Source organism: Anoplopoma fimbria, chromosome 5 (assembly GCF_027596085.1).
Source record: "Anoplopoma fimbria isolate UVic2021 breed Golden Eagle Sablefish chromosome 5, Afim_UVic_2022, whole genome shotgun sequence".
Classification (NCBI taxonomy): Eukaryota; Metazoa; Chordata; class Actinopteri; order Perciformes; family Anoplopomatidae; genus Anoplopoma; species Anoplopoma fimbria.
In genome coordinates, this window is record NC_072453.1 from 16,275,477 (window position 1) to 16,296,552 (window position 21,076).

The following is a 21,076-nucleotide window of genomic DNA, read 5'->3' on the forward strand; positions in this document are numbered from 1 at the left end:
GCAAAATAGCTGCTGCCCCCTCGTATCATCATCTGTTTCCCGCATGGCTAACCAGGACACTCAGGTCAAATGTTTTCTGTCTGCTTCCAACTGCAGAGACGACAGCGCTCTATGCAAACAGACAAGAGGCCCTCGTCCTCCACCTCTGCTCGTGGAGGCGAGCCAAGCACCGCTGTTACTGTCAGCGGCGCTCTGACAGATGCACGCTGCTTGCGAGTCACAGTCGAGGAGCTGCTGCTGAGCTGCACCGCCGCCCTGAGAGCTGATTCAACACTTTGCAGGAAAATACATTTTTATTCACCGCTGACATGATAACAAACTACTCAGAGATTCATTTTCAGTGCATCTAAGTTATGCATGTGCTATTTAATCATAGCGCTGTTCACCTTGTTAATGAAATACTGTAGGGCGCTGTGGTTTGTGTTGTTTTCGCATTGCTCTGATGTCAGGTAAACACTGAGGATGGCTTTGGGGGAAGCATGTGTGAAGGTTTTCTCTGCTCTGATTCAACAACTCTCACCAACCAGCAGCTTTTTCACAGCAGATGACGAAGAAGATGAAACACATTTTGTCTCTATGCAACATCATTTTCAAAAGAACCCAGTGTCGGCATGAAACTATTGTCGTGATGTCTCATCAAGGTGTCGACACAAACGAGGCTTCAGTCTGACAAAGACGTTTATGTATGTTCATCTGTATAAATATAAAACAGCGAATAAGCATCTTCTTTACAGCATCTGGTCCGTTTGTCTCCAGCCTGTGTTGTGGTTTCCTCTCCTGGGCCACGAAGCCAGTAGGTGGAGTTCTGTGAATTCAATCAATCTGACCACAAACTGGCTGCTCCTTTAATGTCCAATAATAGACGACTCAAGCTGTGTCTTTTCTCGCACAGATGCTCAGGTTTGCTACAGGTGTTTCCACTGGCACTGACACAATAAAAACACTGCTAACAGCTGCTAACAGTGATGAGCTTACTGAAATCTACATGAGGACGGAAGGAATTGAAGAAATAGTGTTTTAAAATATATATATATTGGAAATGTATGCTTTTTCACACCACCTGAGCTCTCGTGTGCTGTAACAACTTCTTAAAGTGACACTCCACATGAAATCTTTTAAGAATTAAACAGGTTTAAAAACGTAGTTTGCTACTTCATAAAGAACAAAAGCTTGTTGACGGATTGAAATCATTATTATTATTATTTGAGGTAATCTTCATTTATTTAAACAAAAAGGCCAAACCTCATCTTCTCAAATCTCAGAATTTGCTGATTTTCTCAGTTTGATATCATTTTGAGTTGGAAATTCTGGGCTTTTCAGGGAGCAGAAAGATCTTGATTTCAAACTCGCAATAAGGAGGGAAATTATGAGGGCACGTCAGGTGAAAGGTAGTTTCCAACTGTAGCCGAATGCTTTGTAACAACGCACAAAAGATTTTGGGTGGAGTATCACTTTAAGCTCCATAGAAGGGTCATGTTACATTGCATGTTCCTGAACACCTCCTCATGAATACGTGATCACCTCCTGGCCTGATTTATTTTTGTGTCCCAGGTGGCACCTTTGCGTTTTCGTGTCATCCGACCGCCATCTTCCACAAGCCTCCAGAGAGTCTAGCTAGCCTCATTAACCTTCTTTCTTGTGGTCATTTGTAACAGTGCAGTCTGTGGCCCAATTTTTTTTACACAGCTACACTTTTTGAATATCAATCTCTGGTTAGTGTAGTCCATTGTTGACTTGAAAACATGGGCCGTTTAGTGTCATGGGAGACGCAGCAGGCGGCACATTTCAGATCAGGTGAGGACACGACCTGCAGGTGACACTGGGTAAATAACAGCAGCGTTTGATACAACAGTCAGTTCTCCCCTCAGCTACGGGTCACCGTTGGGGTTAAAATAAATTACGACTGAGAGGGCCGTCCTAGATGGAGCTTTCGTCAGGCTGCAGGTCCAGCTGTGTGTGTTTCCTCTGCTCCAGGATCCTGTTGAGCTCCTCTGTGAAGGAGTGGTAGAGCGGCGACATGCCGTCGTGGTCGACCTGCCGCAGCAGCACGTAGCTGTTCCCGTTCATCTTCCTCAGCACGCTGGGCAGAGTGGCCGACAGCCCGTTGGCGTAGTCCATGTTGGGCAGCGGAGGCGGCATGGGAAGAGGAGGGGCTGGTGGAGGCGTCTTGCACGGAGAGAACTGGCCTTCGCCTGGAACTATCTGCAGGAAGCCGTCACCCATGTCACTGAAAGTCGGCACCGAGATGGAGCGTCGACTTTGGCGGCCGTTGTAGATGGTTTTAAGTTCTAAGTGGGAGCTCCTCTTTCTCTCGGAGGCCCCCAGGACCTGCAGCCCCTGCTGGGAGAACTTCCGGTCCCGGGACGCCCGTCTGGTGCAGAAGCTCACGTAAAGCAGCACCACAGTCAACACCAGGCAAAGCCCTCCGAGGACCGCCACCAGGGAAATGTACACGGCCTCCATGTGTCTGTAGGTCTGGAACTCAGCTCCTGGAGGCAGCGGGGCGGGAGGCGAGGGCAGAGGCTGCTCAGTGGGGCTGCTGGTGGAGAACACAGTCGGGCTGGAAGCTGTGGTGGGGTTTGTTGTGGCCTCGGGCTCCACGGGGAAGAACGGGTCCGTGTGCACCCTGACTGTGTAAAGATAAATCAGGACTGAGACGGAGTTCTCCACGGCGAAGCAGCGATAGGAGCCGCTCTGCTGGGCCCGAGCTCCGATTATGAGGAGGCCGTCTGTGCCGATGCGGTACCCTGAATTGAGGCCGTATCCCTGGAGTTCCTTGCCGTTCAGCGTCCAGCGGGGAGTTGCCAGGTTGGAACGCAGCTCGCACTGGAGTAGCACGTCGTCACCAGACATCACAGAGCGCCGCCGGTGGACCACTGAGGAGCAGAAAGAGGGGGGGACAAGAGATGAGATAAGGTGAAGAGAGCAAGATAAAGGTGGAGGATGTGAGAGAGACGGCCTGAAAAAAGTGCGTCGGGGGAATATAAAAGGAGATGTCAGGTCACAAAGGTCACGTTTTTCAAAGTTAGCGACCTCTCAGCACTCTCCATCTCATTTCATAAGCCTCTTTAAATGTAGTGAGCACCAGCATGACCGCCGAGAGGAGAGACTGATTAAAATGTGAGCGCTGGGACGTGGGGGGGTGGGTAAGGAGCGCACACCTAATGAAACCACGTAATAGCTGCTAAATGCTTTAGTTTTCAGGAAGAGAGAAGAAGTGCTGTATTTCTCTCACCTCATAATCCGTGTATGTGTGTCAGGTAAAATAAAGTACAAAGCTTTTTTAAATGTAAAAGAGAACACATGTTACATTGTGTGCATGTGTGTGCGTTGTTACCATTTCCTGAATTCTCCCTGCAGCCTCTGATCCCCTTCAGGATATCCTGGGTTAGGTTCGACCTGCAACAAAGTGATTTCAAATTTAGTTCAAATGTTGAAAAAAATGTATTTAAACTTTATTCAAAGTTACTTTGGTTATGAAACAGTCTTAATTTAATACTCATGCCTCTATATGACCTAAATAAGTAAACGAGACCACCAGCGAGAAGATTGGCTATTTCTATATCTACGCTTGACTTTGGGTCCGATTTCCGTGAACCTTTATGGCACACAGGTTCACCAGCTTATACTTCAGCGGGATCCAGATCCGGCTTAGCTGCTAGGCAGTTTTGCTGGGCCCTGCTGGAGGGAAAACCAGAACCAGGACTGAGGGTAGCAGACTGTCAGACCCTGTTGCAATAAAATGAAAGGTTTTCTAAAGGGAGTCTGGTGCCGGGAAACACTATAACTTCTGTCCACAGGAAGCTCCAAAATCAACACAAAATCAAAGTTCCCTGCTGTAGCTTTAACCTGGAGTTTCAAAATCTCTTTTTCAAGTAAACTGTGGCCAAGATATGCAGCAATTTATATGAGATACAGACAAACAACATAAGAGGGAGAAAACACAAATGCTCAAATTATGAGCATTTCTACAATTCAACAACAACAGGAGCTGTCTAAAGCCATAAAAAGAACTAGGACGCATCCAAAACAACAACTTAATGAGGCTAACACAATCAAGATACTAAAATATCCCGAAACATCTGCAGCCAGACGACAGAACACAGCTTCTGCAGCAATTTCACACAGAGAAAACAATTCTGGATCTAACTGCAGGAGGTTCCAGGTAGAGACAGCAGTATATGTATATCCATGTTTTTTTAGTTCAGTGAAGGAAAAAATCCTGCTCAAGCTTCCCCCTCTGTCACCATCTTTGATCAAGAAAAATAATGGACACAGTGCAGTAATAACCAGAGAAGTTTTTAGCTCTCTCCCATTAACAGTCAGTTCTTTTTGCAGCTTTCTCCGAGCTGCTTCCTCCCAAATGAATCCACAGGAGAGGCTCATGTGTCTGCTGCAGTAATGGAGATTGAGATGTCTGCTACTCACTCATGCAGAGTGAATGAAAAGAGGCACAAACACTACCGACTGCAAGAGTGAGCCAAAGTTATATTTATGTATTTGTGTTGAAGTGGGTTTATGTGAACTGGTTCACGTATCTCCCGCTGAATCACCAGCAACAACTACAACATTTTAATTAAAGGTTATTGACGTTTTTTCTAATGGATTTAATCATCCAGCATTCATCTAATATCTTGATAAGCAGTGGTGGAATGTAACATAGTGGATTCACTCAGGCACTGCACTTACGAACAAATAAAGAGAATGTAAAGATAATGAAACATTAAATAAAGAAAATAAAACATTAAATAAAGAGAATGTAAAGATAATGAAACATTAAATAAAGAAAATAAAACATTAAATAAAGAGAATGAAACATTAAATAAAGAGAATAAAACATTAAATAAAGAAAATAAAACATTAAATAAAGAGAATAAAACATTAAATAAAGATAATGAAACATTAAATAAAGATAATGAAACATTAAATAAAGAGAATAAAACATTAAATAAAGATAATAGATGATATTGCAGCCTTCGTGGCATCAACTTAAGATCTTAAAAATAAGAACTTGAAAATTTAAATATATACATATACCGTATTTCCATTTTATGCCACTTAATACTTAAGATTTGACTTAGAAAAAAAGTGCTAAACTTATAAATTATGATCCATTGATATTAATAAAACTATTCAACAGAATCTAAAACATTTCAAATTTGCTCCACCTCGACCAACTATAACAGTAAAATGCTTTTAAATATTAATGCATCTGCAACAGAAATGTTTAATATAATATGCAATAGTACAGAACTCCCATTGTGCATTGAGTACTTTTACTTTTAACACTTTAAGTACACTGTGCTGGTTCTGCCATAGTTTTACTTAAGTAGTATTTTCAGTTCAGGTCTTTTACCTATAACAGAGTATGGTACTAGTACTTTTACATAATTTAAGTATTTGAGTACTTACTCTACCACTGTCAGAAAAGAAAACCACTAAAAGACTTTATGTTATTTTGAAATAGTTAAAGAAAAAATAGGGAAGCTCAATTTAAAGCTGAGTAAATCTTTATTAATTATTAATGTATAATTGTGACTTAAATCTCCAAATATGAAGAATTGTACATTTGCCTGTAGACAAATACTACTGACTAAAATACTCTACAGGTAATAACAGATATTAAATGGACTTAATTAATTGAAAGTGCACCAATTTTACAGCGTCTCTAATTACTCTATAATTTAATTAGTGCAATGTTAAATTGATTTTCCAGAAAAACTCCATAGAAATTATGGTAATACTTAGCTTTAAGACCCCATATTTAGCATTAATATCTTATGTACATAAAAATATGTATTACATTTTATTTTTATAATTCAGCCTTTGTTATTATAACACATTATAGTGTAGTAAGAATAGATACATGTTTACTCGTCTATTTTTTTTTTCATTTTTTATTTAATCTATTTTTATAAGCAACTATATTTCCTCCTGTGGGAATAAACACATAATGAATCACAACATAGTAAATGTAGCTGCTTAAAAGTGCATAATAGTGTGTTATCAGCAATTTACTATATGTTTTTATACTCTTTTTAAATGTTAAACAGAGGACTTTAAGACAAGTGTTACCAAAATGATTTGTAAATTATGGATCTGTAAAATAATCTGTAAAAAATGTTCTATGTTTTCTTGGATTTTCTGTTTTAGATGCTCAGTTAAACTCGACCTAAATGCTACAAGAGACGTGCGTTGGATGTTTTTTGTGCTAATTGTTGAGAACAGAAGAAGCTCCTGCTGAGCTCCTGAAATCCAGGTCGACCACATTGTCTTAGACCTGCTTTCATACAAATTCTGTTAGAAGGGAAAATAAGCCATATGAATAATTAATTAGACTCCAGTATTGCTTTCGGGGCCCAGAAGAAAGAAATAAAGGTCATGTAATGCAAAAATGTACAATGTGTCAACATTATTCATCTCTTTTTGTAGGTATATTACTCATTTCAAGAAGGGCTAACACTTTTCTTTTTCTTGGCAACATATGAGTCTCATATCCAAATGAATGTAAACAAATGTCTCTTTTGACCTGAAAAATGCAACAACAAATATAATTTACAGAAGTTTTGAAAGTTTTTTTTGGCTCTCATCCAAATGCATGCAGCAGCAGATAGACAGGAAATGAACACAGAATAAACAGACGAGATTTATGGAGATAGAGACTCAGGATCTATGAAGCTCTGCAAATGTATCCGTCTCAGCAGGAGTCTGGTTCTATTCCTGGCAAATCTATATGAGTTTGTTGTTGTCTACTTTCTTTCTACCAAAAAACATGCATTTGTTGGTTTAAGTGTGTGTGTGTGTGTGTGTGTGTGTGTGTGTGTGTGTGTGTGTGTGTGTGTGTTCCCTCACCTCTTTGCATGTGAAGATATTTCCACACACACCCTCCCGTCCCAGCCACAGAACGGATCTCTGGCGAATACGCAGTCGTAACAGGAAGTGTACCTCTGACAGGCAGACATCGGTACCTGCACGACTCCAGAGTGGGAACCGACATAGATGCTCCGCTGCAAAATGAAAAAAATGATAAATCTGTTAATAATCTGATTTTACTTTAACTCTATTAACTCTAAAACCTAAAATTAAGCATTGGGCTGCATTGTGATGTAAGAAGAGTATTTGTTGGTTACATTTCCATTGCCTGGTTTCTGCAGATTAGCTTCAAACCCGAAACTTAAAGCTACTACAAGGAACTTTCATTTTGTGTTGATTTTGGCACTCCGTGTGGACAAACGTGGTAGTGTTTCAGAGCACCAGAGTCCTTTTAGAAGACAACTCATTTTACTGCAGCATAAAGAAAAAATCTTCTCGCTTATGGTCTGGTTTACTAATGTAGGTTGCATAGAGGCATCAGTATTCAATTGAGACTGTTTCATAGCAACTTAAAAGTTCCTTGTTGTAACTTGTGTGTGTAGTTTGTAAAATGTAGGCAATTAAATATTCTTTACAAAATTCAAATTTACTGACTCCAAGTAAACCTCCTTTTTGAACAGCATGTTTTCACTCCAATTATGTGTAGTTAATTATGTAATTAGCCTTGCCATGATCTATCAAAGGTTTTCATTTGCATCACTCACACATGAGTAGGCTGTTAACGTATAACTGTACATGCATGAACACGTACCAGAGCGGAGGATATGACCATGCTCTCTATGGGCTGGGGTTTATCAAACAGCTGCAGCTCCTCTATGATGTGCATTTCTCCAGCAATGTCTACAGCTCTGTGCAGCCACCCGTCATCTGTGGGGAAAAGATAGAACCTTGTCAAACAAGACAATTCGGAGGCAATTCAGAGAACACAAACCAGTCTCTGTAAAGAATGGTGTTATTCTGTGTTTTTGTTATTGTCAACAAATCCCATGAAAAAAACAAAAAAAGCAAAAATGACTGAGTCCGTCGCTCAATACTGTCTGGCTTCTGTGGCATGTAGGAACGGAACAAAATAGAATTGTATTGTGGATCACAACAAAAACACACAAAAGGTTGAGTGTGAGGATTTTCCATTATTGGTATGATTTTAAAAATTGTCAAAAGAGTAACTTGCAAAAGCTGTCCAACTCACTATCAGATTTTTTTAAATACAGGAATTATTATCTAACAGACTCCAACAATGATAATATTTTTATTTATTTATCCTTATTTATGGAAGGGAATCTTAGATTTATGATCACCTCATTTAAGATTGTTTGTTTTTTCCACTAAAGAAGATGTTTACTAAACAACACGTCATTTATTTGATGCAATAAATGTTTTTTGTTGTTGCTGCCTGCTCAGCCGTCGCCATGTTGAGAGCCTTTGGGAGGCAATAAAAGGCCCCCGATCTTTAAGCATTATTCTTATCGGGATAATATTGTGAATCGCCTTTATTTTAGCCACAATAATAATGATTTAAATTGTTCATATAGTCCCATGTCTAGTTGCACTCAGCCCCCGAATTTCATTTAGTTTCTTTCAGTGTTCTCAGTATCAAAACTCACCAGTTCCCAAAAACAGAACCGTATAAGTGTTCCCATCCAGCGCCGGCTCCTTGTGCACGACTATCTTCACGTAGTTGACGCTCCTCTTGAACATGAGTGGGCGCACACCTATCGGGTGCACCTGGCTGGCCATCAGCGGGTGCCTTCTGGCGAAAGTGAGAACATTGTCTGGAAGGTCCCGAGATGAGTTGATGCCCTGGGACCTGTGCACATCTGTAATGCACTGCAGAGAGAGACCAGAGTCAGAGAGATGATCAGAGAGGAAAGACATTAAAGATGAAGATGATATAACGTGTTTGGTTTTAATAGGTGAAGCTTACAGATCCAGGTCTTGGCTCTGGAACTTTCCCCGTGTACTCCCTCCACTTTGAGTCCTGCACCTCCATGAATGGACCCTCGAACACCTTCTGCACATCCGAGAAGGCGTACTGGCAGATAGCAGACGCTTTGATGTTCTTCCTGAAAGACAGTTTATTATCTGAAGATTGAATGCTAAAACCATCACAAGTCATAAAGCAAAGAGGTCACTAGGCTGCTCTTCTTTATTCTGTAAAAAAACTGGAGGTGTTAATGAGGTAAAGTTTTGTTTTTCACGTTCACAGTATCCCCTGGTTCTTATCAATATGCCTTGAATGGCCGTGTGGGAGTGGCGTCACTGACAGGTGTGTAATCTCCCCCTCTTTATCTCCAGTAGCTGCTCCCATCATCAACATTTGCTTTACAGGTTTTTTCAACACCATGCTCACAGCACTTGAAATCCCCACTCCCTGTGAGTCATGAATGAAGCAGCACCATTTGTTGTTTTGGTGAAAGAAAAGGATTTGTCCAACGACAGCATTAGTAGGGAACCAGGTGACCCTTAATCTTAAACCCCTTCAGGTGAGATTAGTAATAGAGGGGGGAATGTATGCGTCACATTCTTAAAGGCCATTGTGCTCCTTCAAAAGCATTCAAGTGAAGAAAATGAGATCGAAGTGAAACCCGAACTGGTGAGCAATTTAGCTCCAGGGCTTACTCACCGCTGCTCGCTTGAGACTAACGCATAGTGATGACTACTACTCACACAGGTGTGTTTTTTTTTTTAAGAAAACAAGAAAGAAAGAGAGATAAAAAGATAAAAAGAGAGGCAGCTGCTGCAGTGGATGATGAGACAGAATGACAGAGGTTGATATTGAATATCCACAAAAGGAAGTGAAGCAGTAAAAAAAAAAAAGAGGAAAAAGCAGAGAGAGAAGTAGATCGTGTTTCCGTCCCGTTGCAATGCAATCCTCTCCATCACAAACTAAGCACCCTTGGGACAGTTTCATGCAGCATGACTGGGCGTATCAGCATAAACACACACTCACACCGCTGCCAGATATTCCACCGGCAGACATCGTCCTCTGACATTGTCGACATTGTCACGTCAGCTTCGGCTGCTTCTGTTTTGATAACAACTCTCTTGTTCAGTTATCAGCCAGTGTGCTGAATATTGTTAAGATGAATTGCTTAGTTATTTTGGGAAATGTCAGGAAATAGAGACAATTTATAAGTTTCAAGAGCCTGAGGTGATGTCTGCAAGTGGCTTGTTTAGTCCAAACCGCCCAAAATATTGAAATTACAATAAAAATAGAAAAGCAGCAAAACTCAAAAGTGGAGAAGCTGCAACCAGAAAGTGTTTAACATTTTTGCATAGTTCAATGGCTTTTATGGTTTATGATGTTGAGAAAACTGATAGATATGTATCTCTATTGTGTTCAAACTTCAGCAACTGACTAAGAAAAAATAAATAAATACAAATGTCAGTGTGCAGACTGAAGCCTTCTTGCTCACTTGCAAACAGTCGTCATGTCTGTGTTTGACTATGGAGATTTTCTGTACTTACACGCTGCAGACTCCACTTAAAACAAGTTGATGCAGTTCATCATGTCACTATCATTATAATGAGCTATAGGAGAAGTCGGTTGAAGGAAAGATAATTACCCTCATTTATTTTTATCTATAAGGCCCTTTGCTTGTTTCCATTTAAGATTTTGGACAACATTTTTTTCACTCTAGTGGAGATCCCAAAGTTTCCCAACATACCAGATTTGCCAGGCTGAATGTTGGGGAAATGTGTTTAAAATGATGCTGATACAGAATATATAAAAGACCCTGTCCGACAGTGTAGATTAAGATGATATTTCAAACCTTTAAGCTTCTTAAATGGGGGACAAAATCCATAATTAAAGCAGAAATTTGATGTTTTTTCTTACCATTCCAAGCCAAAGACGCCATAGAAAACGCTGCTTTGAGCGTCTCGACCCTGCAGGACAAACACACTGCGTAGGATATTGAGGTGCAGCTCGTATTCTGGGACCGAACACACCATTCTGGCCTTCAGGAAGGAGGTCCACTTCCTCTGCAGGGTCCTCTGGCCTCCCCAGTCATTCTGCACACAGAGGAGACGACGGATGGATGAATGGAGGATTAAATAAAGTCATTTGAGGTGAATACACACTTTCAAATTACACAAATTCACTCTCATACTCTTATAATCAACGGCCAGTAATCTGTGATTGTAATAACAGTGAAACAAAGCTATGATTATGCACAAACAGACAGGAACTCATAATGTACACTTCACTTTACACACATAAAGAGAGGGAGGAGGAAGTGAGGATAGTTTTATGAAACAGGAGCTGCATGTTAGTGCCTACTTTAGCACATTTGCTCTAATTGCATTTCGGCAGCACTGGGAGGCAAAGCTGCAAGAAAGCTCTCCCTAAAAGAGTCATTTAGCACACCTCATTTGGTAGAGAGGACGAGAGAGACTGACTACTTTTTCTCTTTGTTCGTGGGAATTATAGCGCTTCTTGTTTCTTCGTTTATGTCTTTCGCAGAGGTTTGTCGTTCATCAAAAACGCTCTGCCGGCCTCAGCCTCCCACACATAGAAAAAAAAGGCATATGGAAAACAAAAATGCCCGCATTAAGGACATCCATCAACAACTCAGTTGTTGGCCAAAAGTGAGAGAGAAAGGACTGCAGACAAATGCTTCTCCTAACAGAACAAAGCCTCTGGAGAACTGTTGTTGGCGGAGACGTTCAGATGGACCCCACAGAGTTTCTTATAGAGATGAACACAAGGTGATTATTATGGAAAGAGCTAAAGGGATGCACTGATAGATCACAATTGATGTCAATCAAAGTGACATCCGGGTCATCGGGCGTCCAAGCGTAGTAGCGTAAAAATCACGCCTGTGGGGAAATTAAGCCAAAAGGCCATGATAGAAACAGTTTGAGCCAGACGTGAAGTCGGTTTCTAAAGATTTTGTGCAGTTTTTTTACTCGTACCTCTAGATAATGGAGCTCCAAAATGGCCGATATTAAATAATGTCAGAGTGGTATTGATTTCTCCTCTTTAAGTTCCTGAAGAGACCTTGTTTTCCATGTAATGTACACCCTTCTCTGTGCAAATAGGTCACAATAGTAGAGGAAGTTGCTGCAGTCTGGCAGGGAAGTGACAAACAGAAGAGGACAACTGGTTAGGCAGCTCAAAAATGGAAAGTCTTCAGCGGTTTCAGGCCAGAGGCTACTGCCAGGGCTTTCGCTATCTGCAGATCTGCCAGAGGGGCCGAGCTAGGGACCAGCTCGACATCTGCATGTGCTGCCGTGGCCTAGTTCAGACTGAGTTATTACACCCTCGACTGCTCCGAGAGAGAGACGGCGACAAGTCCAAACCTTATTTCCAGAAATGATTTATTTTGGATGCAGAGAGAATCTTGAGGAGTTTAACTTTTTGAGTCTTTTGGATTAAAAAAGTTCAGGAAGTTCAGAAATAATTTCACTGACAGCTTGTCGGGAGAAAATGTGCAGTAGAAGTACAGTATTTATATATGGAACCAAATAAAGAAAATTATTTATGAATGTGCAAGCACATCTACATATCTACATATCTGTGTTCTTCACACTAACAGTGACAAAAAAAATTTTAAAATCTATCTGTTTTGCAGCCTATGAAAGACAAGATCTTTTTCCTTGATATTACTTTTCAATATCACTTCCTCTCTTACTGTTATTTCGTATCAAAAGGGGAAATAAATTGTGATGAAAAAGCTCCAGAAAGAACAAAAATAAATCAAGAAATTAGGTAATAAATCATTTTTTCTTTGCTTTCTCTTAATTAGATTAATTTGCTGGATGTTTTGAAGTGGTTACTCAATATGCAGCTCTCACATTCATTTCTTTTTTTCCCCTCTCATACATTCAATCGTTTTTCGCATTCTCGCAAAAGGTGAAACACAACTGCAGGGGTCTTATTTCTGAGCATTGTTTCAGCAGCTCACCAGAATCTTTTTGGAGGCAATTTTTTGGGATCCTTCAGAAAAACTCAGCACAAGAGCACAGTGTGATGGTAATTACACCACCGTGCACGGCTGAAAAAGAAACGACGGGGAAGAATGATGAAAGAGAAGAGTTGCTGGGCATGCTGTCTAGACCGGAGATGCTGATCGCAAGTGAAATGAGGTGAGAGGGGGAGGAAAGAGGAGGACGAGGAGAAGGAGGAGGAGGAGGAGGAATAGATGGCAATAAAGAGACGGAGATGGTTTGCCATTGGAGGTGACGACTGGTGGAATTGTAGTTTGCCTGGCAACAGTGGCACAGAAAGAACGTCAAGATTAGAGACAACCAACCTTCTGGCTCATTCTGCACTGAAATAACTGTAAGAGCAGAGCGGCAGCTGAGGGAGAAGAATCGAGGACAGAAAGTCTCCTTAAATCCATTTACTTCACTCTGCATCAGTGACGTAAAGCATCAAATAATCCCACTATTTGTTTTGCACTTTGAATAACTTTTTCTCCTCCTTCATTTCAACCCCTTTCTTTCCGTGACCTTGCAGGCTTGTGAGTCTGGTCTGTTTTGGGGATTTGACATTCCAAACCCGGAGAAAGCATTAATACGATTACGGTTAACAGTATTCGGGTTAGTTGCTCTCTCTCTCTCTCTCTCTCTCTCTGACCTTGCAGACTCGGGCCACCCTGGACACCTTGGTCTGGCTCGGGTAGGCGATCTGCTCCTGGCTTCTCTCCGTGAAGAAGAAGTAAATCTTGTCGTCGTCGCCGATGGAGCTGTTGACACTCTCCTTCAGCAGCACGGAGCCCACAAAATCTGCCTCTGTATGTACACACAGACACACACACATACACAAACAAGACACGCGCACAGGCTTTGATCCACATGTCCAAACACAGACCTATTAGTAGCCTTGGAAGTGTCTCCTTGGAAACCATAGATGGAGCTTTTAAGTATGATTGAATTGCCACAACTAAGCCAGTTAGAGCCGCAGTGCAGTGCAATTTTTGTTGATGTGATTTTCAATCTCCAAGTCAATCAGTTTTTGCAGTAACAGCAAAACATCCAATGAGCTATAAATGTACAAAAATGGCAATGAGCTTTGGTCCATTTAGTAAGTGAAGTGAAGAAACCAGTATCTGCAATGTTTCTGCACACATTTATTCAATATTTGATGATTATCTTTATTCTTTAAATGTGCTGCCATGTGTTGTATTTACCCAGAAGCCACCGGGTCGGGGCTTCCTCCGTCCTGAGCGTTGGGAAGGGGAAGTTTCTGCGAACATCTGGAGAGCTCCGAAACTCGTACTGAGAGGCCGTGAATATCTCACCGTCTAATTAACAGATAGACGAAGACAGGAAAGAAATATGGACACAACAGTTAAATCAGATGTAAATGAAAGCAGCTGGCGTTCTGCTGAGTGAGTAGTCAAACTGACCTATCACCTAATGTGGTTATAATATGTGTAAATGATAATTAAACACAGATCCCAGCATGCTTACGTTGTGGACCAAAATAGTGTTTGAATGTGTCTCCTGAGTCTTTATTTGAATTATAATGAAAAGCTTTAGTTTGTCGAACACTTTAATTTATGAGCAAATACAAAGCCAACAGGAAGAGCGCCAGGCTTTTAAGCAAATTTGACTTTGTGGCCAAACGGTGGAATTAAAACTTACTGTTTAAAGAGAAACTGCACCTCATCAGAAACTGCACCTCACAGATCACATTTTATTTTAAGGTAAATCAACTTCCCAGTATGGACACTTGAATAGCCGTTATTTAAAACATTAAGTCCTAAAAGTTATTAAAGTTAAAATACACTAATGGCTGAATCAAGAGTTTTTTTTCAACCTCCGTTCATGTGAATGAAAACGAGGCTACGCTAGCCAAACAATGACCAATTAGAGTAACTTAAAATCTGACATGAACGTTATAGAAAGTGTAAATTCTTGCAATAATATGAACAATGGATTGTCTTTGTGTCCTCATGAGATGATAACTGATCTGTTAAATGAATTGGCATGAGGTTCCATCAGTATGTGTGAATTCCATGTTGACCGACCGTTTTTTTTTTCAGTGTTTCTTTAAGAAAAATAAAGTACAAAAATATAAATGCAAATCTGGGAGACGGACCTACGAGGAGGCCGGTGAATCCCTTCGCTGGGTCGTATGGACACCTGTCTCTGCCCTCCTCAAAGCCGGAGGTGAAGCTGAACCGCTCTGAGTCCTTACAGAAAGAGAAAAAAAGAAAACCAGTTAATCATTTAAATCCTGTTCTACTCATAATTGCGCTGACAGGAAACCACAGGAGCACTTACTAAATAAGCACAAAGAGGTCTGAAGGCGTTTGTTCCACAGACGTACAGGTGAGTCTCATTGAATCGCTGCAGAAAGCGGATGTGATTGTAGCACTCTGTCTGCGGGGAACAGAGAAAAACAGGTTATTTCTGTCTCCACGAGAGAACATCGGCCAATCGATCCACTTCATGTACACGAGCCAACAGTCAATGAATCAGTGTGATTTCTGTATTCATTTTTTCTTGATGAAAAGTGGATTAAGAAGCAATTGAAAGGATTATCCACTTTGTTGCTGTCAGAAACAATATGCACATCACAAAGCAGAAGTGTTTCATTTATGAGCTCCAATAATAAATCAATAAAGAGTTTTAGCAAAAGAACACAAGGCTGAATTATATAAATAATAATAATACAATCGAATTTGCAGCCAAGTACCTGATTGTCTCTGCCTTTGTTTAGACACTGTTTCTTCTGCTCGGGGGAAGCATCCCAATCAATCTGCAAACAACAGGGAGGATGATTTAGTTACAGCAGCTTATAGAGAGAGAAACATAGATGGATAAATACCATATATGGACAGGGACGGGGATAAACAGGAAGAGAGAAAAGAGAAGAAAAGCTCACTTAATCACTGAGTTCTGACTCTGCTCAGTAACCCTTGAATAAACGCCTGGTGCTTTTTTTAATCCCATATCCATAAAATTGGAAAAGGGACACAATGGGATTTTCTCAATCTGCTTAAAGCTAATATTAGTTTATCCTCCTCGAGGGAAAAACGGGAGGAAACTTGTGAAGCGGCGTTTGCTGTGTGGCGGCGGTCGGTGGCGCTCACCGTGAGGTTCGAGGTCGTGGAGATGTTGGAGGTGTTGAGAGCGTGCAGAGCTCCTCTGCCTCCAACGTACAGCAGCCCGGCCTCCTCCTCCAGCAGGAGGGTGCTGAAGTTCCTGGAAGAGCCGGTGAAACTGGAGCTGCCCAACAGACCTGCAAAGATATGACAGACGTTACTGAAGTTTTCTTTCTTTGGTAAATGGACAAAAATGTGTGAACACGTCTGTGCTTTGGGGTATTTTTAATGGTTTTGGCTATAGTCAACAGTTTATGGAAGGTTCTTTCCTGTTTCAACACGACTTCATTACTTTATTTTCATCCTAATGTGCAATCGTACACAGCACAAAGCAGTGAAATCTGACCTCTGCATTTAGCCCTTCCTTAGAGGTCGGCTGCTGTGAAGCACCTGAGAGAAACTTGAGGTTCATTGTCTCGCTCATGAAAGGATGACCCGTTCTACCACCTGAGCCAAAGTCCCCCCTGAATCATATGCCCCCTGTGCACAAAAGCCCGGTGCACAACCGGCACAGATTTTACTAAACTGTTTATATATATCAGGTACATGAAGCCCTGTTATGTCTCTGTTTTGTATCATGAAATTGTGGGCAAAGTTGCAAATCAATGATCAGGTGTTTAGTTCAATTGATTAACCGTTCTCATCTGGTTATTATAAAAGTTTCTACATTGAATTTCCTAGATTGTGACATAAATGCTATATTGGCCAAAGGTATTTGGACACTGTGTAATTTTGGACAATCCAGCATAAAAGAAAGCTTGAACTGACTATGCTTCATGAGTTTAGATTTTTTCCAAAGTCTGCACCGATCTGAGAAATTATTTTGCTTAGGTTCTTATAAATCTGCTTGTGTTTTGAAAGAATTAAAGATTGATACATTTGAAAAGTTTGTCTTATTTTGTTAAATGCGAATCTAAATGGTTTTTGGTAGATGTTTAATATTCCTCACACTGAAGTGCGTAAAAATATGTAGTTTTGTCATTATGCACCAGAAACATTTTCAGTCCCTATGGAGGGCCAGCTCCAATGCTTACAGACTGTACGAGTAGTTTGGTATTAAAGCTTCTATCTTGACTTCACACTCATTGGAGAATTCCCAGAGTCCACACACCCCAAGTGAACATGCTCAGTGTGTCTGCACGAGGCCCGACAGCAGATCTGTGAGACGTTGGGGGGGGGAGTGATTGCTGAGTGGACTGTGGACTGTGGGAGACCGTTGAAGGCACAGCGGAGGCCACATTTTAGGGCATTCAGCAGGAATCATGCCCCAGTAATGCCAAATCGCATCAGTCGTAACTGCCACAGCATCATCATCCATGTGTGTGTGGGTGATGGAGGAGCAAGCAGACAAACAGATTATTAATCCATTGCAAAAAATAACTGATCTGGTGCACGAAACTAAATATTTGAACATGCTCTGGTGTAGAGCCTCAGAAACAGGGTCAGGTCGCTCTGCTGCTGCGAAACAAGAAAGAAAAAAAAGGAGGCCGTTGCTTTTTCTCCCTCAGAGAAGCAGAAGTAGGTTTAGAGAGCTTTGATTGGCACTAAGTGTTAGATGCCAGAGTAGATTCACGTCTGATTAAATAAATCTGACACACAGATGAAGAGGAAAAACCACATGGGCAGAAAGAACAACAGGGTGAGTGAACGTATCGACAGAGTTACTCTGAGGAATATGAGTCAGCAGAGAGCAGATGGGCATATTAATCGCCTCTCTTCCTCTCTCTCCTTCCGTTATGACAGCCAGTCCTGGCTCCCAGTAATAAAAACACCTATATCTTTCCCCCACCAATCGATTTACTGCGGTGTGAGGTCCTGCTCGCCTGTCACGCTCAATCTGCTCTCCTGTTCGTTGTATCGGAGCGAGAAGGGTCGAGTGAAGCTGAGGGAGGGCCAGGGGATCAACTGGTGCAAGTGCACACATGAATAACCATATTTCACAGTTCATAAATATCACTTCAACTTATGGAATTAGATCAGGGTTCATTTGGTGCCACCTCCACAGCAAATTAAAGCAATATACGCCAACAAAATCATGAAAATCTTTTGAAATTATGTGACTTTCATGTTACCAAATATTAGAAATAAAACTCTCACCTGTGTTGTAGTCAAGACCTATCTAAAAGGAGACTAATTCATGACAAAGACCAGAGTGTATCGAGACAAACAAGACCAAGACTTTGAAGGGTTGAAACCAAGACAAGACCAGAGCGAGTCCCTCTCTGCATGACACACTTTTGATAAAATGTGGAACATGCCAACCATAGACACTCCTCAAACTGATCTGAGAGATCCACAATCACATAAAACACAAAAAACAAATGAAGTCACCTGTTTTTAATTGCAGAATAAACTGTATATGTGTGTTTGTATAAGTGTACCATGAGATATGTAATGATAAAATAATCCAAAGGCATTGCAGAGGTGAATTTTATGTGTGGTAATTGTCTTTTATTTTCTATGAGCAGTCACAGCAATGACGTAAATCGGACGGAAATTTAGTGATATCCCAGCATGTTGCGGTCTTGAAATAAAACTCTGGGTCCTCTTCGTCCGAGACAAAGGCAAAACAACTCAACAGTGCCATGAACAATGGGGTCAAAACACATGATGAGTAACACTACCCATGACTGGTAAACTGATTATGATGTGTAAAATTGGAGGAGTTCCCCATTAAATCAGGAACTAACCGAAAAAGATGCTGAAGTGCATCATTCAGCACGCACAGAAATATTGCAAGGATGATGAGTCTCTGGTAACAGTCTGGTTTAGGTTTATTCAGGAAATGCTGTTTAGATAAAGAATCGTCTCAAAAAGTTTCTGTATAACAAATACACAGAAACACACAAACACACACATTCTACTATCTCAACTATTACTACAGCGCTCACTGCTCTAACACAACACATAACAGCCGTGATGATAACGAGGATGACAGCCAGTTTTGATCTTGCGTAACACAACACGATGAAAACTGTTAAGAGTTCCCCCAACATCACATGGAGGATGTTCTCCTCCCCCACATGACTGGCTGCTTGTTTAACTGTCACATGGACTCGCTGGGTGATGACCGTGAGCGTCCGTCGACTCTCCACAAGACCAGGCGGAGACTGAGTCAGACTGCAGTCCCTCTTAACGCCCACCTTCCTTCACTGTCAGCCTTTTTTATTAGCTGGTTCTATCACTGACAGCCAGACAACCACACAGATATTCCTCTCACTGGTGGTCAATGTCTAGTTTATTATCATACTGGCTCTGTTGTGCACTTCAGATTGATTATATGCATGAAAGTTGGGAAGAAATACACCCAAAAGGCACAAAAGTGACGTAAACAGTGACATTTATGAAATCCTATCTTCAAAACATTCATTCGGAGCCATCAGTTCCCGCATCTGCATCTCACTTTGCAGATAAATTGTCATTATTAAATCATTACTAAACCACACAGCATTTTCAAACTGCCCAAAATGATTTCTGACATGTTTCTGTAAACTAAAAGAGAACAAACTAATGCAGAACAACGTCAGGGTTTTACAGGAAACGCTGTCCTACCTTTGATTACTCTAACAAAGCAAATAAAAACCAATCATTTCATGATTATTACAAAGAGGATTGGTTTAAAATTAAAGTGCTGAAGGAAGATTTATTGGTTTGTGCCAATTAGTGCATTTTTAAAGGAAGATTTCAGTTTATTACAACTTAAAGATCGGACCAGACAGGTTTTAAAAAAGCCGACAATTACGGCAGATTGCTAAGTCTTCTTTATTTGGAGGTAAATCACCTGCTGGCTTTAGCCCACCACCACCAGGATCCTGTCCTTCATCCAACTTTTTCACATAAGCTTAATGACTGACACTTCAAATGAACCTCTCCTTATTAAACTGTCTGATTGACGGCCTTCTTATAAGCGATGTTGCCGTGTTCCCATATCTAGGCAGTAAGGATGGGCATTACAAGCAAAAATACTACAATGGAATCAAGCATTAGAAAGTATTCGATCATTACTTCAACGTCTCCCCCAAACCCTTTAGGTTTAGGTAAAGGGAAACATATATTAATGGAGAAAACGGTATTCGATGCAACAAAGGCACATGAAGAGGTTTTGGTGAGTTTTATTTTGTTTCTGTCGAGTGAATGAAATGTGTTCTTCGATGCTCTGCTGCTCTAGCCAAACTTAGCTGTGGTAAAATATTGTTTTCTAAAGGCACAGTATGTAGGATTTTGGGGAGCCTACATACTTTTTCAGTATGTAGGATCCGCCATGTTGCACTGCCATGTTACTACAGTAAAGAAAAAAAAAAGAAACACTCTTATTAGCATCTTGTGTATTTATAGACCTCTGTCTGTTGGTTGTCGATTCCTCTGCTATGTTTCCTGGCTGTTTCCCTTCTGCCTTTGTATTACTCATCAACTCATTTTTGGCAGCTAACAGCCTTTTTATTTCATCGTTTCACTTGTGGTTCTTCTGATTGTTTTTGGACTCAACAGCCTCACTTCCTGTGTAAGTTTTTCATTTAGACGTTTTCTTTATCAAAATCGCCATTAATCATCCTCCTGTTTCCCATGTGTGTCTGCATTTTGGACCTACTCTGTTTTCTTGCCTGCAGATTAATTCTACAACATAAGTTTCAGTTTGTAGTCGTGTAAAAGTTGCGTCAAAGTTCAAATCCGGTGAACTTTCAAAGAGTCACTGCTGCCTTTTTAAGGTGGCAACGTTAGCAAAACCCTATGTAACTCTCAATAAGACTGTGTGACTGTCACCATTTATTCTTTTTTTATTTCCTCATACATAGCGAGTCAGATTTGAGTGAGCAATGAGCAGCTCCTCCAACACAGCCAAAGGTCAGGACACGCCGTGGGGGAGTTTCATCTGAAGGGTGGGGGGTCTGACAGGGAGGGGGCCGGACTCACGCAGCAGGCCACACACACACACACACACACACACACACACACACACACACACACACACACACACACACACACACACACACACACACACACACATAAAAGGAATGCACAAACAAAAACACACACTGAATCTACACAGAGGAACTGTATCGATAAGCAACAAAGACGAGACACACAACAGAACAACATCTGCATATTCTCAGAGATCACGTTTTTAAAGAGTGAGAGTTATGCAA

At 41.1% G+C, this 21,076-nt stretch overlaps 1 protein-coding gene across 1 annotated transcript in view; it reads right to left on the reverse strand.

Annotated features, from left to right (window-relative positions):
• Positions 1-274: 274 nt before the first annotated feature.
• Positions 275-21,076, reverse strand: part of sema4gb (sema domain, immunoglobulin domain (Ig), transmembrane domain (TM) and short cytoplasmic domain, (semaphorin) 4Gb) — a 33,020-nt gene continuing 12,218 nt past the window's right edge. Inside the window, exons 3-15 of the mRNA XM_054598994.1 lie at positions 15,921-16,069; positions 15,524-15,586; positions 15,109-15,207; positions 14,924-15,017; positions 14,010-14,123; positions 13,457-13,611; positions 10,712-10,887; positions 8,798-8,936; positions 8,478-8,700; positions 7,625-7,740; positions 6,853-7,007; positions 3,338-3,399; positions 275-2,876 (exon numbers count right to left, since the gene is read on the reverse strand). Coding sequence (XP_054454969.1) covers positions 1,918-2,876; positions 3,338-3,399; positions 6,853-7,007; positions 7,625-7,740; positions 8,478-8,700; positions 8,798-8,936; positions 10,712-10,887; positions 13,457-13,611; positions 14,010-14,123; positions 14,924-15,017; positions 15,109-15,207; positions 15,524-15,586; positions 15,921-16,069 — 2,504 coding nt within the window. The 3' untranslated portion in view covers positions 275-1,917. The remainder of the gene's footprint in view (positions 2,877-3,337; positions 3,400-6,852; positions 7,008-7,624; positions 7,741-8,477; positions 8,701-8,797; positions 8,937-10,711; positions 10,888-13,456; positions 13,612-14,009; positions 14,124-14,923; positions 15,018-15,108; positions 15,208-15,523; positions 15,587-15,920; positions 16,070-21,076) is intronic.